Raw genomic sequence first — 24,618 nt, forward strand, 5'->3', positions numbered from 1 at the left:
AGGATTTTTGGTCTTAGCTTTGATGACACAAGTTGTCAATGGAATGCAATAAATGTTTTAACACTGCTGTACGATGTTTAGGCATTTCCCTTCAACACCCTCAACTACATTTTCCTCCTTGAAAATGCAAGCCTTACTATTTTCTGTTTGGAATGAAGAGAAAGACAATTGATAGATAAACCTGATATTTTTGTCTCAAGAGCCAATCCAGTTTCTCCTTGTACTCTCTTTATAGAGGGACTAAAGGAAGCATACAATGACATTGTCTTCAGATGAAGGGGAAATTTTCCTAGTTGAATTATCAGAGGTAAATCTATTGAATTCTACTTGTAAACGTCAAAGACCATCTCAAGTACCTTACAAAAGGTACGAAAGTACTATAGTTTCATTTTTCCCATTTTATAGCCACCCAAAGGCACCCCTCCACCCAGATGTAAGTAAACCATAAGATGAACTATAGTCTCTTTCTATTTAGAGAAGAAATATTAAATTAACAGCAGCAATTCTAAGCAAAGACAGAGACTGGTTTTTAATTGGTTTGTAAAAAATTATAAGGAAAAGGGTGTTATGGTTTAAGTAGCCATGCAAAATATCTTCATTCCTAAACTATTTGATAATTGATTACTTTTTACCTCAGTTATTTGGAGGCATAATCCTTTTATTACTAATATAAATAAGTCCTAATTCCACATATTTATATTAATGTTTCTCTATATGCTAAGCACATGTACACACGTTTCTCACTTTTCATTTGAGGTCATATAATTTGGGTAGTGAAATATTTCACTCTTCTGTAACTTTAAGAAAAATTCCTACCCAGTGATGTAATAGTAGGCCACTATCATAGCAAAACAAAGAATCTCTACACTCATTTTTTTGACAACTGACTTCAGTACTATATGTGCAGCACAACAGTGACATCTTAAGGCCAAGTAACCACAGCTCCTTTAGCCAGAGAAAGAACTTGAATGGGGGTTTGTTTTCAAAGAAGTTCCATTACATTATCAAGTAGTTTTCAAGTTTACAATTTGCAACTGATAGATCTTTGTAAGTGCTTCTTTATTTATTACTTCTTTTTCAGTCTTTGTGGACACTTTAATGTGCACTAGTAAATGCTCACATTTTACATAGACATATTGTATATTAATGCATGCATTTCACTGCATAGTTTATTGACACTCCCCTTGTAAAGCTTTTATGGAAGAAACAAGCCACAGCAGTATAGCAAAAGAGGCTAAATCTTTATAAATTGGGGCCTTTTCTGTCTCTTTGCTAGCCTAGGTGGCAGTATACAAATTCAAGCAGGAGGGGGCAGGAAACACCTCTTAACATTTAAGGTTTTCTACATGGGTGAACTCTTGCCAATTCAAAACTAATTGCTTACTTTAATAAAAATTTTACCATTTTATAAAAAAATTAAATCACAACATGTTTAATTGAAATGGCTGTATTGTAATTAATATTTTGAGATAATTGTGATTTTGAGCTTAAATTATATATAAAAATTGTCATTTTTGTATGTGTGAAAACTGCTATATCACAATTAACAGTACTTTTTAGTTGAACTACATATTGATGTAAATAAAATTGAATGGAGACATATTTACTACTTTATTAACATAGATTGTGAATGTACTTAATGGTTTTTTCGCAGTATGAGACCATAACAACCTTGAAAAGCTGCTTTATTTTATGTGCAAAGAAGTCCTCTGAATGTATATTTTAAATTTACTGAATCAGTGAAATTGTCAGTTAATTCGCAAATGCTAGCTGTATCCTCCAGTTTTATTTTATGTATTGACACTAACCTATAAAGGTGTACAATGTGATTAGAATGCATTTTGAAGATGCTTTCTGTACAGATACAAAATACAGGGACTATAATAATGCTGTGCAGTGTATAGCAGGGCCATTTTTCGGCTTTGGTGTACTCAACTTTTTCAGTACTTAAAAAACATGTTTTGAATAACATAAAAGTCTCTTTATTGTATAAATAATAAAATGTCACCTTACTGTAAAGTGTCTTTTGTTTAATGTCAAAGCAAGATTTTTCTTAGTCAACCAGAAATGTAATCTGAAAAAAGCATGTTTGTTTTAAACAAAAAACAGACATTGTAATTAATATTTGAAAATGTAACTTTTACTATGAATATGTACTATTTATCTTTATTAGCAATGATTTTTTCATAATATGAGCATGCCTCAATCATCCAAAAGGTATCTGTCTGTCTGTCTAACTATCTAGCCATCTACCCATCTATCTATGTAAATTAATACACATTCTATTGATTGGCTACTTAATTGAACCACATGGTAAATTTTATAATGACTGATCAGCCTAGCCTACTTCTCGTGTTTCTGGTGTAAATAAAAATGTTTATATTTGATATTTATTAAATGAAGTTCACCTATAACAACTTCCCTTTTACAAAATTACTGCATGACTACAAGTTTAGTCTTATGAAGATTACAAGCAAATGTTAAAATTAAGGCCCTGGAATTTTTTAAAAAATGCAAAGGGTGGATTACAACACACCATCAGAGTAGATGATGTATACAAATAGCTGCTTAGTATTTAAGCAAAGTACATTTCAAGATATCTATGCAGTATACATTATTAGTTATGTTCTGTTGCTAATATCTATAGAATTAATAAAATCAGGTCTTCAGTACTTCCTAATAAAAAGAACAAAAAGTATTTTTACACTGATACCACTTAGGGAAAAATATGCAAATCCAGTCTCTTTAAACATCTTGAATCTAGAAGTACCAGATTATTGTATGGAAACCTACTACAAAGACATCATTTAAAAAACCCTGTCAAGTTTTAAATTCAAAATTGTGAGAGTAATTGTAACAACCCTTTTATTATTTTCTCCACCAATAACTATATTTGGTGTAGCATTTCTGTGACATTAAAAACCATGACTAAATGATTTCATAAAACATGGGGTAAAGGATAGAAACATTTCGACTAGATTAAAACAAAAACACCACAGTGAATGCTATTTTAAAACTTATGCTGAACCCAACTACATCACAAAAGTCCTATCATTGATAATGTAAAGTCTGATTTTTTTAATGTGAAAGAACAAATTCAAGTCAATTTTATATCAAATAAAAAAATCAAAATTGGATGGTCATACTCAAGTCAGTGGGTCACATTATATGTAACACAAACAGAATTGGGGGAAAAAATCACTTCCACAAAAATGCTTTGTCATCAAAATATTACACTACATTAAATAAAAATTCACTTCTGAAGAGACTGTCTTCTGTGTTATAAGGGAATGACAATGAGTACGATAAACCTTGTGCAAAACATTCAGAATGTATGTATGTACACTATACATGTTATCACCCTTACAAATGTACACAACACCTTAGAAAAATGTTAACTATCAGTGTAAGAATTCGAAATTATAAAACAACTCCAATTTAAGTAGGAATTCGGTCTCTCAAATACTCCAGAACAGCAGCTGTTCCTTTCATTAATATGGCTGCTCGAGGAACGCGGAATGGATTTCCATCTAGCAGTAATGTTCTAAACAAAAGAGAGAAGTTAAGAACTTTAACGTTTTTCATTAAGGAGGCTTTTCTTCTAATTTCACTTATAATTTTATGAATAAGATTTGTGTATTTTTTTCCCATTTGTCCGTTTCAAATCTAGGCATTTAAACAGTTGGAATTAGAACTGCAATAATAACCAAAACAACATTGACATGAAAGATAGTGTACTAAGTAATTTAAGTTCACTGACTCTCTTAGTTATCTTAACAACCCTATAATGTAGGTGCCATTAATATTTCTATTTAGAGATAAGAAAAAGGGAGGTAAGAAAGACTTGTCCAAGATCACACAGATATTAAAGAGAGGAGCTGTGATCTAAACCATAATTTAACCCATCTTTTTCTCAATCTTACAATACTAAATGGTTGATTTATACAGGGTGGGACAAAAGTAGGTTTACAGTTGTGAGTGCGCAGAACAGTTTTTATTAATTATTGTATTTTTTTCCATGCAAACAATTGCAAACCTGCTTTTGCCCACCCTACATGTACACAGCTACAGAACGCGCATACTGACAAGTATTCATACCAAGGACTAAAATGTAATCAATATTTCCCGCTTCACCTTGGGAAACATTGACATATGTCTGCCCTCTCCCACCCTTGACCAGATATACATATAAAAATCTATTTACTTGTTCTGAAATGAAGTTCAATTTAAAATTTAAGGACTTATTAATTTGTTTCTTTAATAATTAATGAAATACTTTAAATTATAAGAAATTTTTGTATTAATTTCCAACTGCTTAAGTGTTTATATAAACAAAAATCAAAGGATTCACACAATGTAATATATGGGAGATCTAAATTATACCTTCAAATATCTCCATGAGCCTTGGGAATTCTTTTAAAGATTGATTTTCTTAATTTATAGAAAGAAGTTAATTACAGTCAATCCTCATTATTCAGACTCTGTATCTACTGATTTGCCTACTCACTAAAACTTATTTGTAATCCCAAAATCAATACAGCTGACACTTTCAAGGTCATTTTTTGACACGCATAGAGCAGCAAAAAATCCGAGTGCCTGGAGACACATTCTCCACTGAGGTTGAGCAGGTGACACTGCCTTCTTGTTTCAGCTCTCATACTGTTAACAAGTGTCCTGCTCCTGGTCTATTTATGGATACATTTTTTGCATTTTTGTACTTGTTGGTTATTTCAGTGTTTAAAATGGCCTGCAAGTGTAGCACTGAAGTGCACTCTAGCTTTCTTAAACAAGAAGGGTGTCATGTGCCTTTAGAGAAAATACATATTAGCTTCATTCAGGCATGAATTCTAATGCTGTTTGGCCATATTTCAATGCTGATGAATCAATATTTAAAAAGGTGTCTTGATACAAAAACACACATTAAAATATAAAGGGTTATGTACTGATTGGCTGAAAATGCTGTGACCAGAGGTTTGAAAGAAACTAACCCTTATACCTAGGAGTAATGGTTCAGTATTCACTAATTTGATGTTTACAGAGACTTTATAGAATAAAACTGCTGCCAACAACGAGAATCTTGCCTCCTATAATTCACTAGTGAAAGCTACCAGAGCAGATGCCAGTGTTGCCCTAGTAAAGTAAAATGTGCCAAACCATCACATGCAGTTTTCAATCATGAAATTACTTTTTGACACATCCTGTTTGGCTTTCGGTTAACATCTCAAACTCCCTTTATAGTCACTGAACAAGCATGTATTGGGGGCAATGTCCTAGGCACTGGGATAACTCTTTTCTAAAGGAAGACAAAAAAATGGTATGAGGCTAAACAGAGCAGGATGGAAAATTAGAGGAGTGACTCTAGAGAATAAGGCAGGCTTTCAGATGTGATATTTAGACTGATTATTGATAAAAGCAGAGTGAAGGCATTTGAGGCTGTTGTAAGAGCAAACACAAAGAGTAAGAAAGACCAAGCCCTAGCATGAAGCCCATTTGAAATAAATGCTGGTAACCTGTAATCAAATTTTGAAAAATGCTATCTGCACAGCTAAATATATTTCCCTGACATTTTTATGCAGTAGTTTCAGGTTACACAGGGTGATGAGAAAAGTATCACTAGAAACAATCAGTTACTTTATTTACACATGTATGATACCATATAAACAAAGCTGAAAAAAAAATTAATTTGGTAAAATCTGGAAAACAGAATTGGTATTCTGGGTTTGTTACCTATTATTTTTAATAGAACATTACATTTTTTGCTTCAACATTCCTGCTAGCATACCTCAACAGGAAAAAAAAAAAATGATACTTCAACAATCAGTCAAATAAATGGAAAAATTTAGTACAATGGTATAGTTACCTTAAGTTCACACAATTACCAAGCTCTGGTGGAATTTGTAGGAGGTCATTATTTTGAAGGTCCAGTGTGATCAGATTTTCCATTGTCTTCAATTTTTCAGGGTCCACGGATCCAACCTGATTATTACTAATCAAAATTGTTTCAAGTGTGGTAATGCGATACAGAACTTCAGGTAGTATTTTGAACCTATTTAAATACATTGGAATCAGAGGCAAAATCATTCATTCAAATAGATGACCTTAAGTTTGACATCTTGAGATAAAGTTTTCCTTATTTTAGATTTGGTTTAAGTCTTATATTCAAATTTGCCAGAAAATAAAAAATATGAACTAATTTTGGAACCCTGAAATTATTTGTTAGATGGACAGATTTGTAGCAGTTCCCATTTACTGTATAAAATCAGACAAAAGTTTAAATTCTCTAATGTTTTCCTTTTCACAATCAAGAGACAAGCAAATCTTCCTGAGATTCTGTATAGAATATTTCCATGTAGGTATTCTTCCTTAGTTCACTTGTATTTCTTATGAAAGAGAATCACTGCCAAATTAAGTAAAAATTCAGGATTGCTATTTGCTTTGAATGAAATTTCAAAAACAAGTGCATTTTTGGTTCTTCCAAAAGATGACAAACTAGCATAGGCTGCCAGCTTCCTCATCCAAAGCAACCCTGAAGATGCCCCAAGAGAGATAAAAAGGCTAATGGCTCGCAGAGCAATTAACACAAGTCCTTGAGGATCTCTTGGGGGACAGAGGCTAGCAAGGTTTCAGTGTGAGACAAACTGTCTCTCGCAAAGTGGACTAAATAAGGTAAGGATGGGCTGAAGGAGAACTTAACAGCTGTAGCCTTTTCACTTCCCCATATTGCCCTTCTTTTGCTGCTTCAATAAACAAACAAACAAACAAACAAAAGCAATAGTAAAGGGTAAACTCAAAGCAGCTCTGTAGTTCCAAGGGACTGGAGAGCCAATAACCAGGGTACAGATGGACCAAACTGCCTCCAAGTAGTTCCTTCTCTTCTTTACCACCAACCCATTAACAAGGTAATTTAAAAAAGAAAAAAAAAAAAAAGATGTGGCTCAAAAAAAGTTAGGGTTAACTTTTGCCACTTCCCCAAAGACATTACTTGACAATGCAATTGATAACTTAATAGATAATTCAATAGAGAACAATAGTTCAATTCACAAGTGAAAATTAGGAGAGATCTGGGAAGTGCACATATTTTAAATAATGAGAATAGTGGTATAACCTACATAAAAGAATGCAAAGATAATGGACCAGGCAGAACAAAAATTTAAATAGGCAGCATTTCCACATCACTATGCCTTAGTTTCTTCATTTGTCAATGAGGAATAATAATAGTACGAAACTTACACACTTGTGCCACATGAAACTTCTTGAAATGTCCCAAACACAGTATGTTCTCACAACTTTGTGCCTTAGCACATGTCACTTGCTCTCCCTGGGATAACTTATCCCTGTGTGTCTGGTAAATGTCTGCCTGTTTTTCCTAAGTCTCAGTTTTAATGCTATCTCCTTTACCTTCAGGTAATTGCAGGAACCACCTTTGTGCATTGTGCTTCAATTGTAGCAATTATAATTATTAAAATGATTAAAAGAAATAAAAAGCTATTACATATCAATTGTGAAAATTCAAAGAAAGCAACATTACTTTCAACTCTAAGCAGAACTAAGTGAAAATAAACCTGGATATTTAAAGAAAGTAAAAATACAGGGCCTTTTTGTTTGGCTCTTTTAGTTGTATTCTCTAGTTACTAGACGTACAAATTTTTTAAGGAACAATAGTCATAGATTTGTCTGTTCTCTTACCTATTAAAGGAAAGATTGATTGTTTGTAGTCTTATCAATGACTCCATTTCTTCAGGCAAAGAATTTAAAAAATTGTTTCTAAGGTAGAAAGAAAAAGATTTACAAAAAAGTTTTGTTCAACTTTAATTGTAATTAAAATGTTGATCAGACAAAACACTATGTAGCTCTGTCTGTCAATCTTTGATCTGATCTCCTTAAGGCTGAGTCCTAAGAATACGAAATCAGTCAGCTGCCTCAAGAATTTGGTTAGTGTGCCAAATCCTAATACCAAATATGCAACTAATCAATAATGTAATCACCCCTTTAAAGTAGAAGAAAAACTGTAAACTAACCCCTTATCTCCTTCAAATTGAGCTCAGCAATTCTTTTCACAGTCAGGGCCCTTTAGATCATGCCTGTAAGTACTACATTATTTGATACCGCAATGTATTTGGTGATAATACATATATATCTTGCACACAGACATGAAATTCTACTCCAAAAAAATTGAAATATTGAAATATTGTATGAAAAAGTAAAACAGGACAGTAAAGAGATACTACATATTTATAAATGTGTGACTTTCTACTATAGAGGTATTATGCAAGTACATCTCTATTCTAAGTGTAGAATTTCAATTTGCACAGTCCATTTTTTTTTTTAAAGACTTATGATGAACCATGGTAGTAAACAGAATCTCATTTACTGTTGGAAGGATCTGAGAACAATGTTAGAAGAAAGGTTAACAAACAAGTGGGTTTCTAGAGGCTATGTACCTACCTATAATAGAAGATATCTGTGAGAAAATTATAACCAACTAAGTGGCTACATATTACAATTGAATAATTTTCTCTAACCGATTTCTTTACATTCAGAAGTCAAGCCTAATTTTTAAGTTATATTTTCTGCAGCTCAACATATGTTCTATTTTCTTTTCTCAGCACTTTTCTCCAGGTATTGTCTTTATTAAGTTGTACTGGATAACCTACTGCTGGTTTCTATCTTTTTCCAGAAAGTCTTGTACCTACTGATACCAGACATAAAAGCATATTTTAGTCACTTAATTAGAAACTTCCAGATATGGTTATGATGAAGGCATGCACACATATACACACATACATACACGCCACTGAAGGAGGGGACAAAAAGAAAGAAAGACAGCAGCAATGGAGACATGAATTCATCTCTTTGCTCTGAACTAAAATGTGGTTTTACGCTGTTTTGCCAGTGCACTTGCCACCCAAAAAATAAAAGCAAGTCTACATTTAGTAGGAGCAGAGTAAAATAGATTTGCTTTAATCCCACAAGTAAAAAAATTTTGTCTCTACCGGAAAAGTAAAATATATAACTTAGCTTTCTGTTATTTGACTACTGTTTGAGCAGAACAAGAGGAATTATAAACTAAAACACACATCCAGTAACAATATATGAGCGGCAGAAAGCCTAGGTAGTCGACACATAGTTTACAATAAAGTTTTAAAGCCCATGCAAATAAATGACTGTCTAACCCTGAGACACATATTATTACCCTCTGTGAGCTGTGATGCTTTAGATCCTGTCACATCAACTTTGAACATTCTGAACTTCATATTACATCTGCAGAACCTTAAATAGTTTTCTTTTTGTTGCCACTCATAGTGTTCCTTTTCTTTACTTCTGGCCATGCATATTTAATATAATATTTTGGAACTAAATAGTTTCTTTTTAAAAGAAGCCATGCTAGCTAGCTGCTATGCCAGCAAAGAGTTGACAGTTTTGTGCTATTTGCTTTCAGAAAAGGAACAATGTAAAGCACTTTCCTTGTGTTATTTGTCAGTTTACATAAGCATGAATCTATCAAAAAAAGTTACTATTTTCTAATATTTTAAATAATTTTGTCTTATCACTTAACTTGTAAATTGTCTATAAATGATAGATCTGATTAAAATACTTCCTAAATGCTTAATTTTGGAGATATACTAAAATATTATTAATAAACTAAACACCAATTTCCATACTTAGAAAAATATGAGGGGAAGGGCAAAAGTTAGGCAAACTCAAGGACAAGTTATAATGAAAAAAGTGAAGCAATAGTATCAATACATACCTGAGATCTAAAAATGTCAATTTTTGAAGCATACATAATTCCAAGGATATAAAGGAAAGCTTATTAAAACTGAGATTGACATCAGAAACCATTTCCTTCAGTTCCAAAATCCTGAAACAAAAAGAATTCTAAGATGTTAGCACTTGAATTCAGAACCTCAAAACTATAAGAAGCTCACAGTGGGGGAAAGAACCCTGTATTATATTGTATCTGCTAACTATATATTCTGTAACTTTTACTTTTCTCACAAAAATTTCAATCAGTTTGGATGTGTAACTGATAAAAACAGATTTCTAAAAAGAGCCTTAATATTATCTGTCACAGAATTTCTACTTGTCCTTAAATGTATGTTGAAGTTTAAGAATCCATTTATTTTATATTTAAACCAACTATGAACAAAGAACAAAAATCAAATCTATGCAATTTATCTACTGTATTTTGTTAATGGCTTGAATCCATACAATAAATTATTAGACATATATTCTATAACATAAGTATTATTAATGCAAGAAATTTTACATATACTTTCAAATTTAAAACTATGAAAAATAATTATTTTTTCAACTAAGATGCGAACAAAACTTAGAATGAGTCACTACCTAATAGAAATGGCATCATGAACAGTTCTTACCTTTTCGGAATTTCACATAGCTGATTCTTACTGAAGTTAATAGAAGTTATAATGTTGCTTTTTACTGCATCAAACACTTCATCAGGAATCAAGGTTGTTTGTTTATCACTTTAAAAAACAATTCAAAATCTGCATCATTCTTAGTAGTCCAGAAAAATGTGATTATTACCTTCCACTTTTAAAGAATTGTACAGATTTTATATGAAAATTTTTGAACATAGTTGATTATTTAGTTCTGTAAAGAATGCTATACAAACCTGCCAACCCACAAATGTTAACTGTCAGGAATTCAGACATATACTGTGTCACAACACACTGTACCTTCTGAGCATTCATAAACTCACAGTGAATAAAAATAGAGATATATCTTCAGAGTCTAAGATGTCTAGAGGTCATATAGTGATGGATAGTAATATAGTAAATAGATTCCTCTATCTCAGAGTGGAACTAAATCTGTAATTTTAAAAACTGTTTTGCCCCTTTTCTTAAAAATCTCTAACAAGTGTTATCTGTCAACTTTCTTTAGGTAAATAGTTAACTGCAATTCAAGAATTCTTTTTAAAAGTTCAACATATACCAGTGTTCTCATAACCTCAACCAGTTTCTCTTTTAGCACATGACAAGGTGAACAGTAGAGGCCTTAGAACTATTCCTGGTTCTACCATTAATGAGCTTTGTCATTTACCTTCTCTGAAGCTCAGTTCTGTATAATTATAATCTAAAGGGTTACTCATTGTTATTTATGCCAGATCTTTTGTAAATGTAAATTTCCTTTTCAGTAAGACTAAAGTATCAGTAAGATTTTTAATAAAATATTATTTAATCTTAAATGAAAGTATAGAACTCTGACACTTGCTTTAACAATTTGTTCATGTTCTAATTAGCTATTATTCTTATGCTCTTTTTTTACAATTTTTAATGCCTAATACATCACTGACTTAAAAGTATCCTCGATGGAATATATTACAAGAAAACAGTAAGGGAGAGCTGTGTAAGGAAGTCATTGTAATACAGATGGGATAAAAGACAGCTTAAATTTCACAGGCACTGTGTCTTTTACTTCTTCTGCTTCAGGGCCCCATTTTCTGCTTTGCAGATGCAGCATTTTTATCTTTCCAATCAGCAATGCTCAAGTCATGAGAAACTGATTTATTCTAATCAAACTTTGAAGATTCACGCTATTTTTAAAAATTTATTTGAAGGCATTTATGCCTTAAAATTAGGAATTAATTTATATCTTAAACAGTATACTCCTTTCCAATTAAAGTCTCTTAGGAAAACAAATTACAATAAATTTTAAAACTAAATAACCTAAAATGTGTAATCTTAAGTGCTATATTTATTATGCTTTAGTTATATCTGTGCCTTTAAAAAGTGGGAATGGTTATCCCAAATAAAATTGTAGCAATATTACTTTATAGATTGTCTGGAGGATTAAAAGCAATATTATATGTCAAATACCTAGCACAGCACCCAGCACAGAACAGACTGAATAATGGTGTCTATTCAGGGTGGAGGGAATGAATGCCTGAATTAAAAAGAAATTCTAGCTAAAAAATCCTAAGACAGGAAATAAGTCCGTCTCATCATTCAGTATCCTATGATACCTAGCACAGAATGTGATCTCTAGTAGGCTCCAAAAATATCTACTGAACAAATGAGTATATTATGTGGAAGATAAAACACACGAAGTTGCCATGTTATGCTATGAGAGAAGCACAAATATTAAATGTTACCCTGTCAAAGAAGGAAGCTGGCTTAGAGTAGTGATTTTTACATACATCCAAGAGTGGCAGACAAGAAGGGAGAGCAATGTAAATGAAACACAACAAATCTGAAAAGGAGAGTGTATACTAACTACTGAGAGGTGGTTCCTACTGACATATTAAGGAAAAGGGGCCAGATACTGAAGCTGGCTGTGTGGATAACTGAACAAATCTGATCACTTATATGACTTGAGTCTATATTCTTCTGTATTTCCATTATAATACCAAGGCAATCACTGCCAGAACTTTAATAGTATTGGTTATTTTTATCATTGTTGCCTTAGTAGTGAAATAACACTTGACAACCACTCCCAGTCTTTGTATAAGTATCTTCTTTCCCCAAATATACTTACATAACATTCAAAAATAATTGTTAAGGTTTCTGTCTCAATTTATACACCAACACTGTAAGTGTTTCAGATTTAATATATGTACACATTATTACTATGACATTATTTGACTTGCATTCAGATATATTAACAGGATACAACCTCTCAAGCTTTGCCCGCTTGGGGTATGTATTATCTAAATTATACTTATTTTTTTATTTATCAATATAGAACCCACTACTACCAATATAAAGTCCTCTCTGGATGCTGGAGTCAGAAAATTTTATTACCAACCAATACTGTCATACTTTTATTTTTTAAAACAGCAAAATGTTTTTCATTATAAAAATTTTACTATTAATAACTATCAATTTATCTCAAACACAACAAACACGAAACACCTAAGGAATGGACATTTAAGTTCACTGTACTTTTTATATGCTTCTATCTCATCATTGTATTTATAAGTGCTCTTATTCTAAGTATACTAACATACTCTGATCAATTTTTCCTCACCAACTATTGTTTTTCAGAAGGATTATTTCTGCCAGTTTCCTGTATGTTCTGTATGTTTAAAAAATGAGTTACATACCTATAGTCTAACATTTTTAACGTGATGATGGCGTGTACATTGATCCTGGATTCACTCGGTAGTGTCATGGCAGTCTCAGTAACAGAGTCACTTTGGCCAGGTCCATCATCTGGGGGGAAAAAAAGTTATATAAAATGAATATGTATAGTACAAAGTCATTTTTAACAACCATGAAAATACATTAGAAATAGTTTATGTGATTTCTTGATATTATTGGTGAGAATGTCTTCAATCATATGCTTTATTTCCAATAACTCACATTTGTTTGAATTTAATTAATAGAAAATAGTTACTATAATATGGCTTCAAAATCTATTAATAATTCCTACCATAAGAAAACTGAAAAATAGGAAAGAACCTTCAAAAAATTAAATGTCTCCGAAGAAACAACAAGGAATCATTCCTCTTAAGCAAAAGATGAGTAATATCTCCATTAGGAGAAATATGTTAAAACAACAACAAAAGGATTATTTCCCACAAATGTCTAACAAATAGGCATATACCTATCTTTTCATTTTAGGACACAATGAAGCTGATTATCCCCAATCATTTTAAGTCTGGAAATTTCCATAATCCAAAACGCTTTTAATTTTCATATACACTAAGATTTTTTTTAGTAAATGCAAGACTTTATTTTCAGTAGACATATCCTAACATGTCTGCCTACTCCCACATTCACACACAATCAACTCCTCACTAATCTCTAGAGACTACAATCCCCTAGCAGAATCCCAGCTGACTTCTTTGTAGAAGTTGATTCTCAAATTCATATGAAGGCGGTCCCTGGTGGTCTAGTGGTTAGGATTTGGCGCTCTCAAATTCATATGGGATTGCAAAAACTCAAAAGAGCCAAAATAAGCCTAAGAAAAAGAATAGAGGAGGAGGAATTACACTTCCTGGTTGCAAAACTTACTACAAAGCAATGATAATCAAGATAGCGTGGTACTGGCTCAGAAGAGACACAGACATCAATGGAATAAAACTGAGAATCCAGAATGCGACCAATATTTATGGTCAACTGATTTTCAGCAAGGATGGAAAGACCATTTAATGAGAAAAGGATAGTCTTTTCAACAAATTGTGCAGGGAAACTGGGTAGCAGTGTGTAAAAGAATTAAATTGAACGCATATTTCACCACATATATAAAAATTAACTTAAAATAAATCACAGACATAAATGTAAGAACAAAACTATAAAACTAAGAAGAAAACATAGGGGCAAATCTTAATAGGATTCTGTGAAGGATTTTTAGATATGAAACCAAAAGCATAAGCAAATATAGAAAAAACAGATAAATTGACTTTATCAAAATTCAAAGACTTTTGTGTTTCAAAGGATACCATCAAGAAAATGAAGACAACACATAGAGGGCTAGAAAATATTTGCAAATCATGTATCTGACAAGAGTTTTATATCTAGAATATATAAAGAATTATTACAATTCAATAATAAAAACAACCTAATTAAAAATTGGGCAAAGGAGCTGAACAGGTATTTCTCAAAGATGTATAAATGGCCAATATGCACATGAAACGATGTTCAACATCATTATTAATCAGGGTAATGCAAAACAAATCTACAATGAGATACTTCACACCCATTAGGGTGTCTAAAATTTGAAAATGAGAATCAAAACTCTCATAAAGTCCTGGCTGGGTAGCTCAGTTGGTTGGAACTTTCATCTTGATACACCAAGGGTGTGGGTTCGATCCTTGGTCAGAGCACATAAAAGAAGCAACCAATGAATGTATAAATTAAGTGGAGCAACAAATCAATGTCTCTGTCTCTTTCTCTCTTCTTCTCTAAAATCAATTTTAAAAAAAACCCTCATACAAAGCTGATGAGAATAAAAAGTTGTGCAGCTGTTTTGTAAAACAGTCTGGCCGTTCTTCAAATAAAGTTACAGTATGACTGCAATTCTACTCCAAGATATAAATGCAAGAGAAATAAAAATACATGTTCACACTGAAATTTGTAAATAAGCTGCCAGTAGAAATGGGGTTCTTTCAGTGTGTTGAGAAAAGCTCTTCAGTGACCATGCACTGGAGGATGAAAGGTGACAGTAAGATGTAATGGGGTAGAAATATGACTGCCCAGGTGCCCAGAGCTGGTGTCTCATCCACAGACAGGCTGTTCAGCTACATTCCACTGTGGAAGAAGTCCAGCTTTGTCTTCATCAAGCCGCAAATAAGGACCAGGGTCCAGAAATTCTGTGCTATTGGTTCAGTCCTTGCCAAAGCTTAAGTCCAGCTCGGTCTCCATCCCATCCAGCGAGCTTAGTTTGTGTCCCTGGCTGCAGCCATATTGCTGAACCCAGATCCACGTTTGGGCCCTCGGGGCTGCAAGGTCCACGCAGCTGCCTGGGGCCCACACTTGGAGCCATGGCTGGAGCCCAGGCTTGGGCCCACAGGGCTGCTAGGCCCATATGGCTGCAATGGAGTGAGAAGGTGCTATCGCAGGACAGCACAAAGGAAAGGGCAGGGCCCATGTTACCAAGAGAGACCTTTGTTAAAGCTTTGATTTCCTCAGGCTTTCAAACTGACCAATCCCTTTCCCAGTCCTTGATGGCCTTGTGCTGTATCCTCCCCCTAGCCAATCCACCTCTTCTATCTTTGAGGGCTTGTGCTGAGATCTCCACTACCCAAACTGGTCTTTTCCCCAGATTAGACACCTCCCCTTTTGGTGTGCTCCCCTTTTAGGTCACCATCTTGGCTCCTACTGCACATGTGTCAAAGCTCTGCTGTGTCCTCTGCTTTATACCAGGCCTGTGCTTACGTCCCCCTGAACCATCTTGTCTTCTATTGGGCACACACCCAGCTGACTAGCTTCCCCTTTGCTGTTTTATTTCTCCCTCAGTAACCTGGGCTAATGGCCGGTGGTACACCAGGGAGATTGGAAAGCTAGTCCTTCCTCAGAACATGGGGAGATTATGGGATGTTAATCCCCTTGGCAGGGCACTGAGGCTACTCACGGAGTCTGTGAAGCTGCAGCTTCTAACTAATTAATCTTAGCCAGATTTGCACCCTTTTCTTTCATTAATATATAACAAATTTTTTAATACACTTATGATATACAAATTTAAAAATAGAAATCATACAATGTGTGCTTTCAGATAACAGCGTAATTAAATTAAAAATTAGTAACAAAACAACAAAGGGAAAATTCTAAACTATGAAAAGATTAAACACATCTCTCTTTTCTTTAATCCTCACTGGAGGATATGTTTATTGGCCTTTAGAGAGAAGGAAAGCGGGAGAGAAAGAAACAGTGATCATTTGCTTCCCATATGTGCCCCAACCAGAGTTTGAACACACATCCTAGGTATATGCTCTGCCTGGGGATCAAACCCACAACATTTTGGTGTATGGGACAACGCTCCAAACAACTCACCCACCAAGTCAGGGCAACAACACATTCCTGAATAACACATAGGCTCAAAGAAGAAATCTAAAGAGAAAGTTTAAATACTTTGAACTGCATGAAAATGAACACACAACTTAACAAAATTAGTTGGATGAAGTGAAATAAGTGTTTAGACAGATATTTATAAGACTGAATGCATATACTAGAAAAGAAGACAGATCTAAAATCAATAATCTAAATTTCTACCTTGGGAAATTAGAAAAAGAGGAGCAAATTAAATCCAAAGTAAAAAGAAAAGAGAGTATGAATTCAAGCAGAAATTAATAAAATTAAAAACAGGAAATCAATAGAGAAAATGCTGATTCTTTGAAAAGATCAATAAAATTGATATGCCTCTAAGTCAGGCTAACTAAGAAAGAGACCAGGCACTAATTACTGATATCAGAAGTGAAAGAGCAGACATCTCTACAGATCCCATGGGCATAGAAATAATAAGAACAACTCTATGCCACAATCTTGGTAATGTAGATGAAACAGACCAACACCATGAAAGACACAATCTGCCAAACTCACATAAGAAGACACAGAAAATCCAAAGGCCATATCTATTAACAAAATTGAATCAATAATCAATAACCTTCCAAAACAGAAGGCACCAAGTCTAGGCAGTTTCAGTGGTAAATTCTACCAAACATTTAAGGAATAAATTATACCAACTTTATAACATAGAAGCAGAGTTAATACTTCCAAATTCATTTTAAGAGGCCATAATTACTCTAATAAGGATATTACAAAAAGAACAGAAAGCAATCTCTGATAAACACACATGCAAAAATCATGAACACAATACTAGTATAGTGCTAAACAAAAATATGAATACTTTTCTTCCCACCTTCTAAGTTATTCTAGCTGGGTCAATTATCAAATTAATAGAGACAGATTAACAGGAGAAAATAAAAGTTTTAATACATGCAAATGGGGAATTCATATAGGCATGAAAATTCCAAAGACAGTAAGGCAACATTGGGTATACAATACATTTTGGACAAAGGATAAAGGTAGGCAACAGCAGGGTCTTAGATTTCAAAAGTAAGAATGCGCAATTTACAGAACAGAGCACATATGGAAGGAAAATTTTTGCTAGGCAACTCAAAAACAATGGGATACACAAAGTGTAAGGACAGAACATTATTGTTAATTTAAGAATGTTCTACTTATGGCCTATATGGATTCAGAATTAGAGCCACACCTGCCAGTAACCATTTTCGCTAATTATTTATACCCAAAATACATGTAAATTTATGTACTATTAACACTTCACTACCTTTCATATTATCCTTCAAAATACAAAAGAAAATTAAAAAGTACCTTTAATCTTGCTTCGTAGGTATTTTAAGACTTCTTGGGTTCCTTTCTGAAAAGGTGGAAAGACATATTCACTGAGACATACCGTGAAGTTTTATACATCAATACAAATGTTTGAACTTGAAATTTAAAAACCGAATCTGGTTTCTGAATATGCTTACATTTATTATTTCTCTTCGAATGGTTCTCATAGGATTTCCTTCTAGTGCCAGGAATTTCAAATGAAGTTTTCCCAATGAGTAGGGCAGACTACAAAAGATTAAATTGATTTCAGGGAAAACATTAAGGGCATGTATAATTCAATCAAACAGTTGATTGTAACACTAACAACATATATATACAAACGTCAAGGAACAACCAAGTAATGTAGGCCTACAATATTTTTCTTTGAGGTAAATGCTGAACATGTAAAAGAAAAATCAGATCTGTTTGAAATTGTCACACTGTGATTGCTAAAAAAGAATGTGAGCTATAAAGCATTTGGTAAATTGTATCCAGTGCTAAACAGTGTATGTTCAATATATAAATTTGAATGAATCAGTGATTCAAAATAGCCATCCTCACTGATGCTAAATGTTTTGATTTTCCCTTCAAGCAAGTAAATAAAATTCTTCCTATATAAAAAATAAGACAAAAAAATAAAAATTTTAATCACCCAGTTCATATTTTCATTCAATAAGAAAATTCTTTTTTATCTTTGTCACACAAAAAGATAAACTGTTAAGACTGGATATCCAATTTCAAAATTAAGCATCTACAATATACTAGGCATTGATTGGGTAGGGCGGCAATTTCAATCAGTATGCTGCACGAATTTTTAAAATATGTTATACCTGATTATTCATTCAGGGGCTCTGATCTCTTATCCCTTAGATTTTCAAATTAAAAACAAAAGCAAAACCAACAGCCAAAACAAATTTAAAAAAATGTAACAGACATTACAATAACTGTTGGTGTGAATGAATCAAAATTATACCTTTTTTTTGTCAGATCAGCAAAAATTATTTTTGGTGTGCTGGAGAATTTCAGTAATTAGTTTATGTGTGCCATGAGATGAAAAAGGTTGAAATCACTAGTGTAAGGATATCAAGATTCTTGCCCTTAAAGAGCTCTCAGTTCAACAAAGAAAGAAGACGTATTCACAGTTAACCAAAGTAGGAATTATCTTATGTTGCTGGTGAGCATATAAAATAGTACAGCCACTCTGGAAAGCAGAGTCTTGTAAAGTTAAACACATACTTACCACACAACTAAGCAATCTCACTCCTAGAGATTTACCCAGGAGAAATTAAAATAATGTCTAAACAGAGACTTTTACATGAATGTTCACAATAGCCAATAAACTGAAAATAATTCAAATGTCTGTCAACTAACTAGTGAAGGGATGAATAAGGATGAATAAATAGTACAGCTGTTTCATGGATTAACACTCAGTAATAAAAATGAACTGCTGATACACACAATTACGTAAATGAATCGCAAAAGCCTTATGCTATGTGAAAGAAGACAAACACAAAACTATATATTGTGTGATTAAAAACAGACAAACTACAGTGACAAAGCAAATCAGTATTGCCAGAGGCTGGGGTATTAAAAAAGGACTGACTGCAGAGCATATGAGGAAACTTTAGGAGGACAAAAATTTTCTATCTATATGACTGTGACAATGTTTACACAAACATACATTTGTCAAAAATCACCAAACTATATGCTTAGTGAATTTCCTTGTATATAAATTATACATCAACCAATATATATATATAAGACAAATGATAAACTAGTTGCTATGAAAGTAGAGATACAGAAATTAATAAGGGGTGTGAGTGAACACACAATACAATATACAGACAATGTATTATATGGAATTGTACACTTGAAACCTATATAATTTCATTAATCAGTCACCCCAATAAATACAATAAAAAGGAAAAAAATGTAAAAATAAAGATAAAAAGAAAAAATTTAGCTAGGGTAGCAAGGTAGGGAAGGGAGTAGCAAAGCCTAAAAACTAAAATGGGATTCCACCAGTCAGGCAGTAAAAGGGTATTCTCAGGTAAAGAAGCAAAATCATCAGTTCATTTATAGCTCAGTGTAATCTGAAAACAGCATACTTGTAGGAGTGAAGGATGGTATATAAAGAGAATGAAGCCTGAATGTGAGATGCCCTTGAATTTTATGCTAAAAAGACTGGACTTTATTTTTCAAGACAGTGGCTCCCAATTACTGGAAAACCAGAGGCATCAAAATCTCCTAGGAATTGTTTAAAACAAAACACAAAACAATTCTACAATCTCATCATTAGAGGTTCTGATTCACTGGTGCCTCAGATTCTGTACAGTAGTTCCCCCTTATTCTCAGTTTCAGTTTTTGTCATTTTGGTTACCCATAGTCAACCAGGTGAAAATATTAAATAGAAATTTCCAGAAATAAACAATTCATAAGTTTTAAATTGCGTGCTATACTGAGCAGCATGATGAAATCTCAGACAGTCCAACTCACTCCCTCCTGGACGAGAATCATCTCTTTGTCCAGTGTCTCCATGTTGAATTCGCTCACTGCTCAGTTAGTAGCCATCTGGGTTATTGGATCGACTCTCTTGGTATCACTATGCCTGTGTTCAATTAACTTATTTTACTTAGAAATGACCCCACAGCCATTCACATAACTTTAATTAGAGTATACTGTTATGACTGTTCTATTTTATGTTATTATTGTTAATCTCTTAATGTACTTAATTTATAAATTAAACTATCATAGGTATGTATGTGTAAGAAAAAAACCCTATAGAGAGGATTAGGTACTATCCCTGGTGTCAGGCATCCACTGGGGATCTTGGAACATAACCCCAGTAGATATGGGGAAGAACTAGTGTATTTTCTTTTTTTATTCTTAAAGCTTCTCAGTGATTCAGATGCATAGCCATATTTGGTAACTAGTGTTATAACAATGTAGAACCATCAAAGTGTTTTAGTAGAAGAATGCCCTGATAATTTGTATTTCATAAAAAATATTCTGATAGCAGTGTAAGGAATCAATATTTTGGTGAGGAGACATTCTGGAGAGGTACAAAATGAATTGATTGTCTAAGAAGAAAGTACGAGGTTGGAGGTAAGGAAAGAAACTAATATTTATTAAGTGCCATTATGTTCTAGGTCCTGTGATATATATATATATATATATATATATACACTTCATAACCAAAGCTCTGAAAAAAGAGGAACTTACATATCAGAAATATTTCTACCAATTACTTTATTTAGTTAATATTATTATATTTTTGTTTTAAATATTTGCATTCCACTGCTTTTATGCAGTAGTCAAAATAAAAAACTGCCATGTGGAAAAATGTATGTCAATATTTATAAGAGGCAAGAGATCATGTCATTCATTACTTGTAAAGTAAGCACTTTTAGGGATATCCAAATCACTTAGTAATTTATCATAAATAGAAGTGAAAAGTGTCACTTTTCAAATATTCAAATCTATGGCCAAGATGTACCATATGCCATTTGTACATTGTGAAAACAATTCTGACTTTTAAAAATACACACATAGAAAAAAAATCTGCCTTTCCTAACCTTTCACCTTCTATGAATGAGAAACCATGTTATTCTAAACACAAAATCTCAGACATTTAACTGGTACATAATCCTTGCTAAGTCTGAGTCATATTTTTGGTATCTATAAAAATTGTTCCATTACTAAATACAGGATGTGGCAAAAGCAGATTTACAGTTGTTTGTATGGAAAACAATACATTATTAAATAATAATACATAAACAAACTCTGCGTTTTGCTTTCTCACAACTAACTGTAAACCTACTTTTGCCCAATCCGTATTATGATCCTCTGCTCCCTACTCTCCTCCTCCCATCTCCAACACAGGCAATAAATTGCTAAATACTACTTATTCTAACTCATCATACCTTTCACATCTTTCCTCTTCTTTCCATTCCCATTGTCACCATAGTTTAGGTCCTTATTACATGAGAGGTCTACAAAGTTGTCAACACAGTGAACTGGATATATAAAGTGCTCCCTAATGTTAAACTTATTAATCTAATAGAGTTTATTTAAATTTACCACTTACAAAACCACACTTATCCAACGTGCTTTATCCATTACCACCAATTTATTTTTAATGAGATTACAATCAAATTGGTTCTGTTATTAATCTTTCCATAGCTCCCTACCTCTTAACTAAAGGAAACGGGCTCTTCACAGGTATTTCTAGGATCTCTTCCACATGGCCTCATATTATCTTTCAAGACCTAAATTCTCAATATCTCCCTACTTATACCCTATTCACCAGTTCAATTTGACTCCTTGCTCTTCTCTAAATACATCTCTTCAATTTTCTGAATTTTCCAAGCTTTGTACATTTGCCTTCTGCCAAATGTTTCATTTTGACCATCTTTCATATGCATTTGAAAACCATGGTCATCCTTTAAGGATCACATGGTGGGACTAGAATGAAGCATGGCCATGAAAGGGAGTGTATATATTTACACTTTGTGCTCTAGGCAATTACTGCCTCACCCTGGTCCCAGTCCTAAAGATTATCTAAAAATGTTACTTTCCCCACAAAGTCTACCTTGATACCCCTCAATAAGTTATAATTCCTGTATTTCCTTCAAGCTCCCAAAGCATTTTGTATCTCTCCAATGGTTTTCCGTTCCTTTAACAAATTAAAAAATCAATATTTAAAAGGAACCATCTATGTATCCAGGCACTAATCTAGAAGTTACAGCAGTGAAAAAAACAGATAAAAATTCAGCCTTCTGAGAGTTCACATTCTAACAGGTAAGAGGAACATGTGAATGCATCTCATCCTATTAGCATATTAAGCTTGCTGTCAAGGACAAAATCTTATTACTTTTTGTAGGTCTGTACATAATACTTGCTCAGTAAGTATTTATTGAATCTAATTCAGAAAAAAAAATCTCTATATGCTTTTTCACAAATATTTTAACTTACGAATTATAATCAAATATAAATATGATTTCTTATTCATTTGATCTTTAAACTTACCTACTAATATCATTGTTGCTTAGGTCAAGCCTTTCCAATGACCGTAGTAGAGTAATCTCATCTGGGACAGATTTTAACTTGTTATCCCGCAGGTCTAGCACAAGGATAGAATTCAGATGCTTAAGATGTTCTGCCCCTAACATTTCAATTTGGTTTTCACCTACATGTAATTCCTACAAAACCAAAGATTAATCATGTATATTTCTGTATTCAATGTTACACTACATAATGAAAATAAAATTGAAATCTTAATTTCAAATCATTGAAAAACATAACTTTCTAATTACTAAGGTGCTTAAGTTTTCAATTGCTAAGCCATCTTATAGCTAAAGAAAAATGGCAGTAAGAAAATTTTCTGATAATTTATAAATAAAGGTTTAACCTGGTACAAAGTTTAGCATTTATAAAGCAAAAAAAGAGAAATGATTTAGTGGTTACACTTACAGAAATAATAAAAATACAAATCCGAGAACTATACTTATAAAAGATTTAAGGTAAATTTAAAAAGTTATACGGTAATTAGTTATTCAACATTTTCATTTATGATTATTATATATATTGATTTCCCATTAACATAATCCATAATTATCATATGGAAAACTAATCTTATAAATTGTAACTTTCAGTTCTTTTCAACACTGTCAGCATCCTGCATAAAAGAAACTCTTAACACTAATGCATAAAAGTATACATAAAGGAAAGCAATGCATGGCAAATTTAAAAGAGAATGTTAATACTAAGTAATTAAAACCAAAAGAAAGTAATTAAGTTTAAACAGATCTGATTATGATACGGTAAACATGAGAGGTGGCAACTTACAGAATTAGATACATATTCCTTCCTGGTATTCTGGTATTCCAGGTCTCCTACAATATGGCCCCAACGTACCATGTTAGCCTCGTCATCTATTACATATTCAGTTATAAACTACTCACCAGATAAAATGGACAAATTTCTATTTTTAAAGTTGTTTATTTCTTTCTTTAAAAAGATTCTGTTACTAATAATACCATAAATATATTTAGTCATATTAAAATTTGGAAAATTATTTATATATAGGAAAAACATAGCACATATAACTAATACATATTTCCAATGTAAAACAAGATTAAAAATTTCATTTTCATTATTAACTTTTGGAAAATATATAGTTATTTAATTATCAACTAAATAGTACCTTTAATAATTTACAAGAAGGAAATTCTGGTAAAAAACGTAATTTATTCCTCTGCAAATAAAGCAATTCTAGTGATTCCATGCCAGCCAATTCAGGAGGTACAGTTTCCAAAAGATTTGAATTACAATCCAAGTGCTTTAATCCTGTAATACATATTTAGTAAAACATAAAATTATTTTAATAGAAAAAAATATTGGTCTATAATTATATGTACATGCAAAAAAATGTACACATAATCATGAGAACTTAACTTATATACTGCTATAATAGTCAAGAATCCTAGAACACCACTGAATTAAATAAACATAAACTAAGATTTTTTACCTTTAATTAAAATTAAAGAGAACTGATATTAAAATTAATGCTTAATCATAGTCCACATCATCTTTGTAACAGATTTTAATAAACGAAGTACTTTAGCCCTGGCCAGGTAGCTCAGTTGCTTAGAGCTTCATCCCAATATGCCTAGGTTATGGGTTCGATGCCCAGATAGGGCACATACAAGAATCCACCAATAAATACATAAGTGGAACAACAAATCAATGTTTTTCTCTCTCTCTCTCACCCCTTCCTCTCTCTAAAAATCAATATATTAAAAAAAATCTTTAAAGT

General features: G+C 32.7%; 1 protein-coding gene across 1 annotated transcript in view; it reads right to left on the reverse strand.

The window, feature by feature from the left end:
- Window positions 1-1,070: 1,070 nt before the first annotated feature.
- Window positions 1,071-24,618, reverse strand: part of LRRC40 (leucine rich repeat containing 40) — a 39,477-nt gene continuing 15,929 nt past the window's right edge. Inside the window, exons 6-15 of the mRNA XM_054574580.1 lie at window positions 24,007-24,149; window positions 22,830-23,002; window positions 17,960-18,047; window positions 17,802-17,847; window positions 13,070-13,178; window positions 10,383-10,490; window positions 9,752-9,862; window positions 7,687-7,764; window positions 5,861-6,046; window positions 1,071-3,544 (exon numbers count right to left, since the gene is read on the reverse strand). Of these exons, the coding sequence (XP_054430555.1) occupies window positions 3,439-3,544; window positions 5,861-6,046; window positions 7,687-7,764; window positions 9,752-9,862; window positions 10,383-10,490; window positions 13,070-13,178; window positions 17,802-17,847; window positions 17,960-18,047; window positions 22,830-23,002; window positions 24,007-24,149 (1,148 nt within the window). The 3' untranslated portion in view covers window positions 1,071-3,438. The remainder of the gene's footprint in view (window positions 3,545-5,860; window positions 6,047-7,686; window positions 7,765-9,751; window positions 9,863-10,382; window positions 10,491-13,069; window positions 13,179-17,801; window positions 17,848-17,959; window positions 18,048-22,829; window positions 23,003-24,006; window positions 24,150-24,618) is intronic.

This window comes from Pteronotus mesoamericanus, unplaced genomic scaffold (genome assembly GCF_021234165.1).
Source record: "Pteronotus mesoamericanus isolate MK-2021 breed Mesoamerican mustached bat unplaced genomic scaffold, CSHL_Meso_final contig_105, whole genome shotgun sequence".
Taxonomy (NCBI): Eukaryota; Metazoa; Chordata; class Mammalia; order Chiroptera; family Mormoopidae; genus Pteronotus; species Pteronotus mesoamericanus.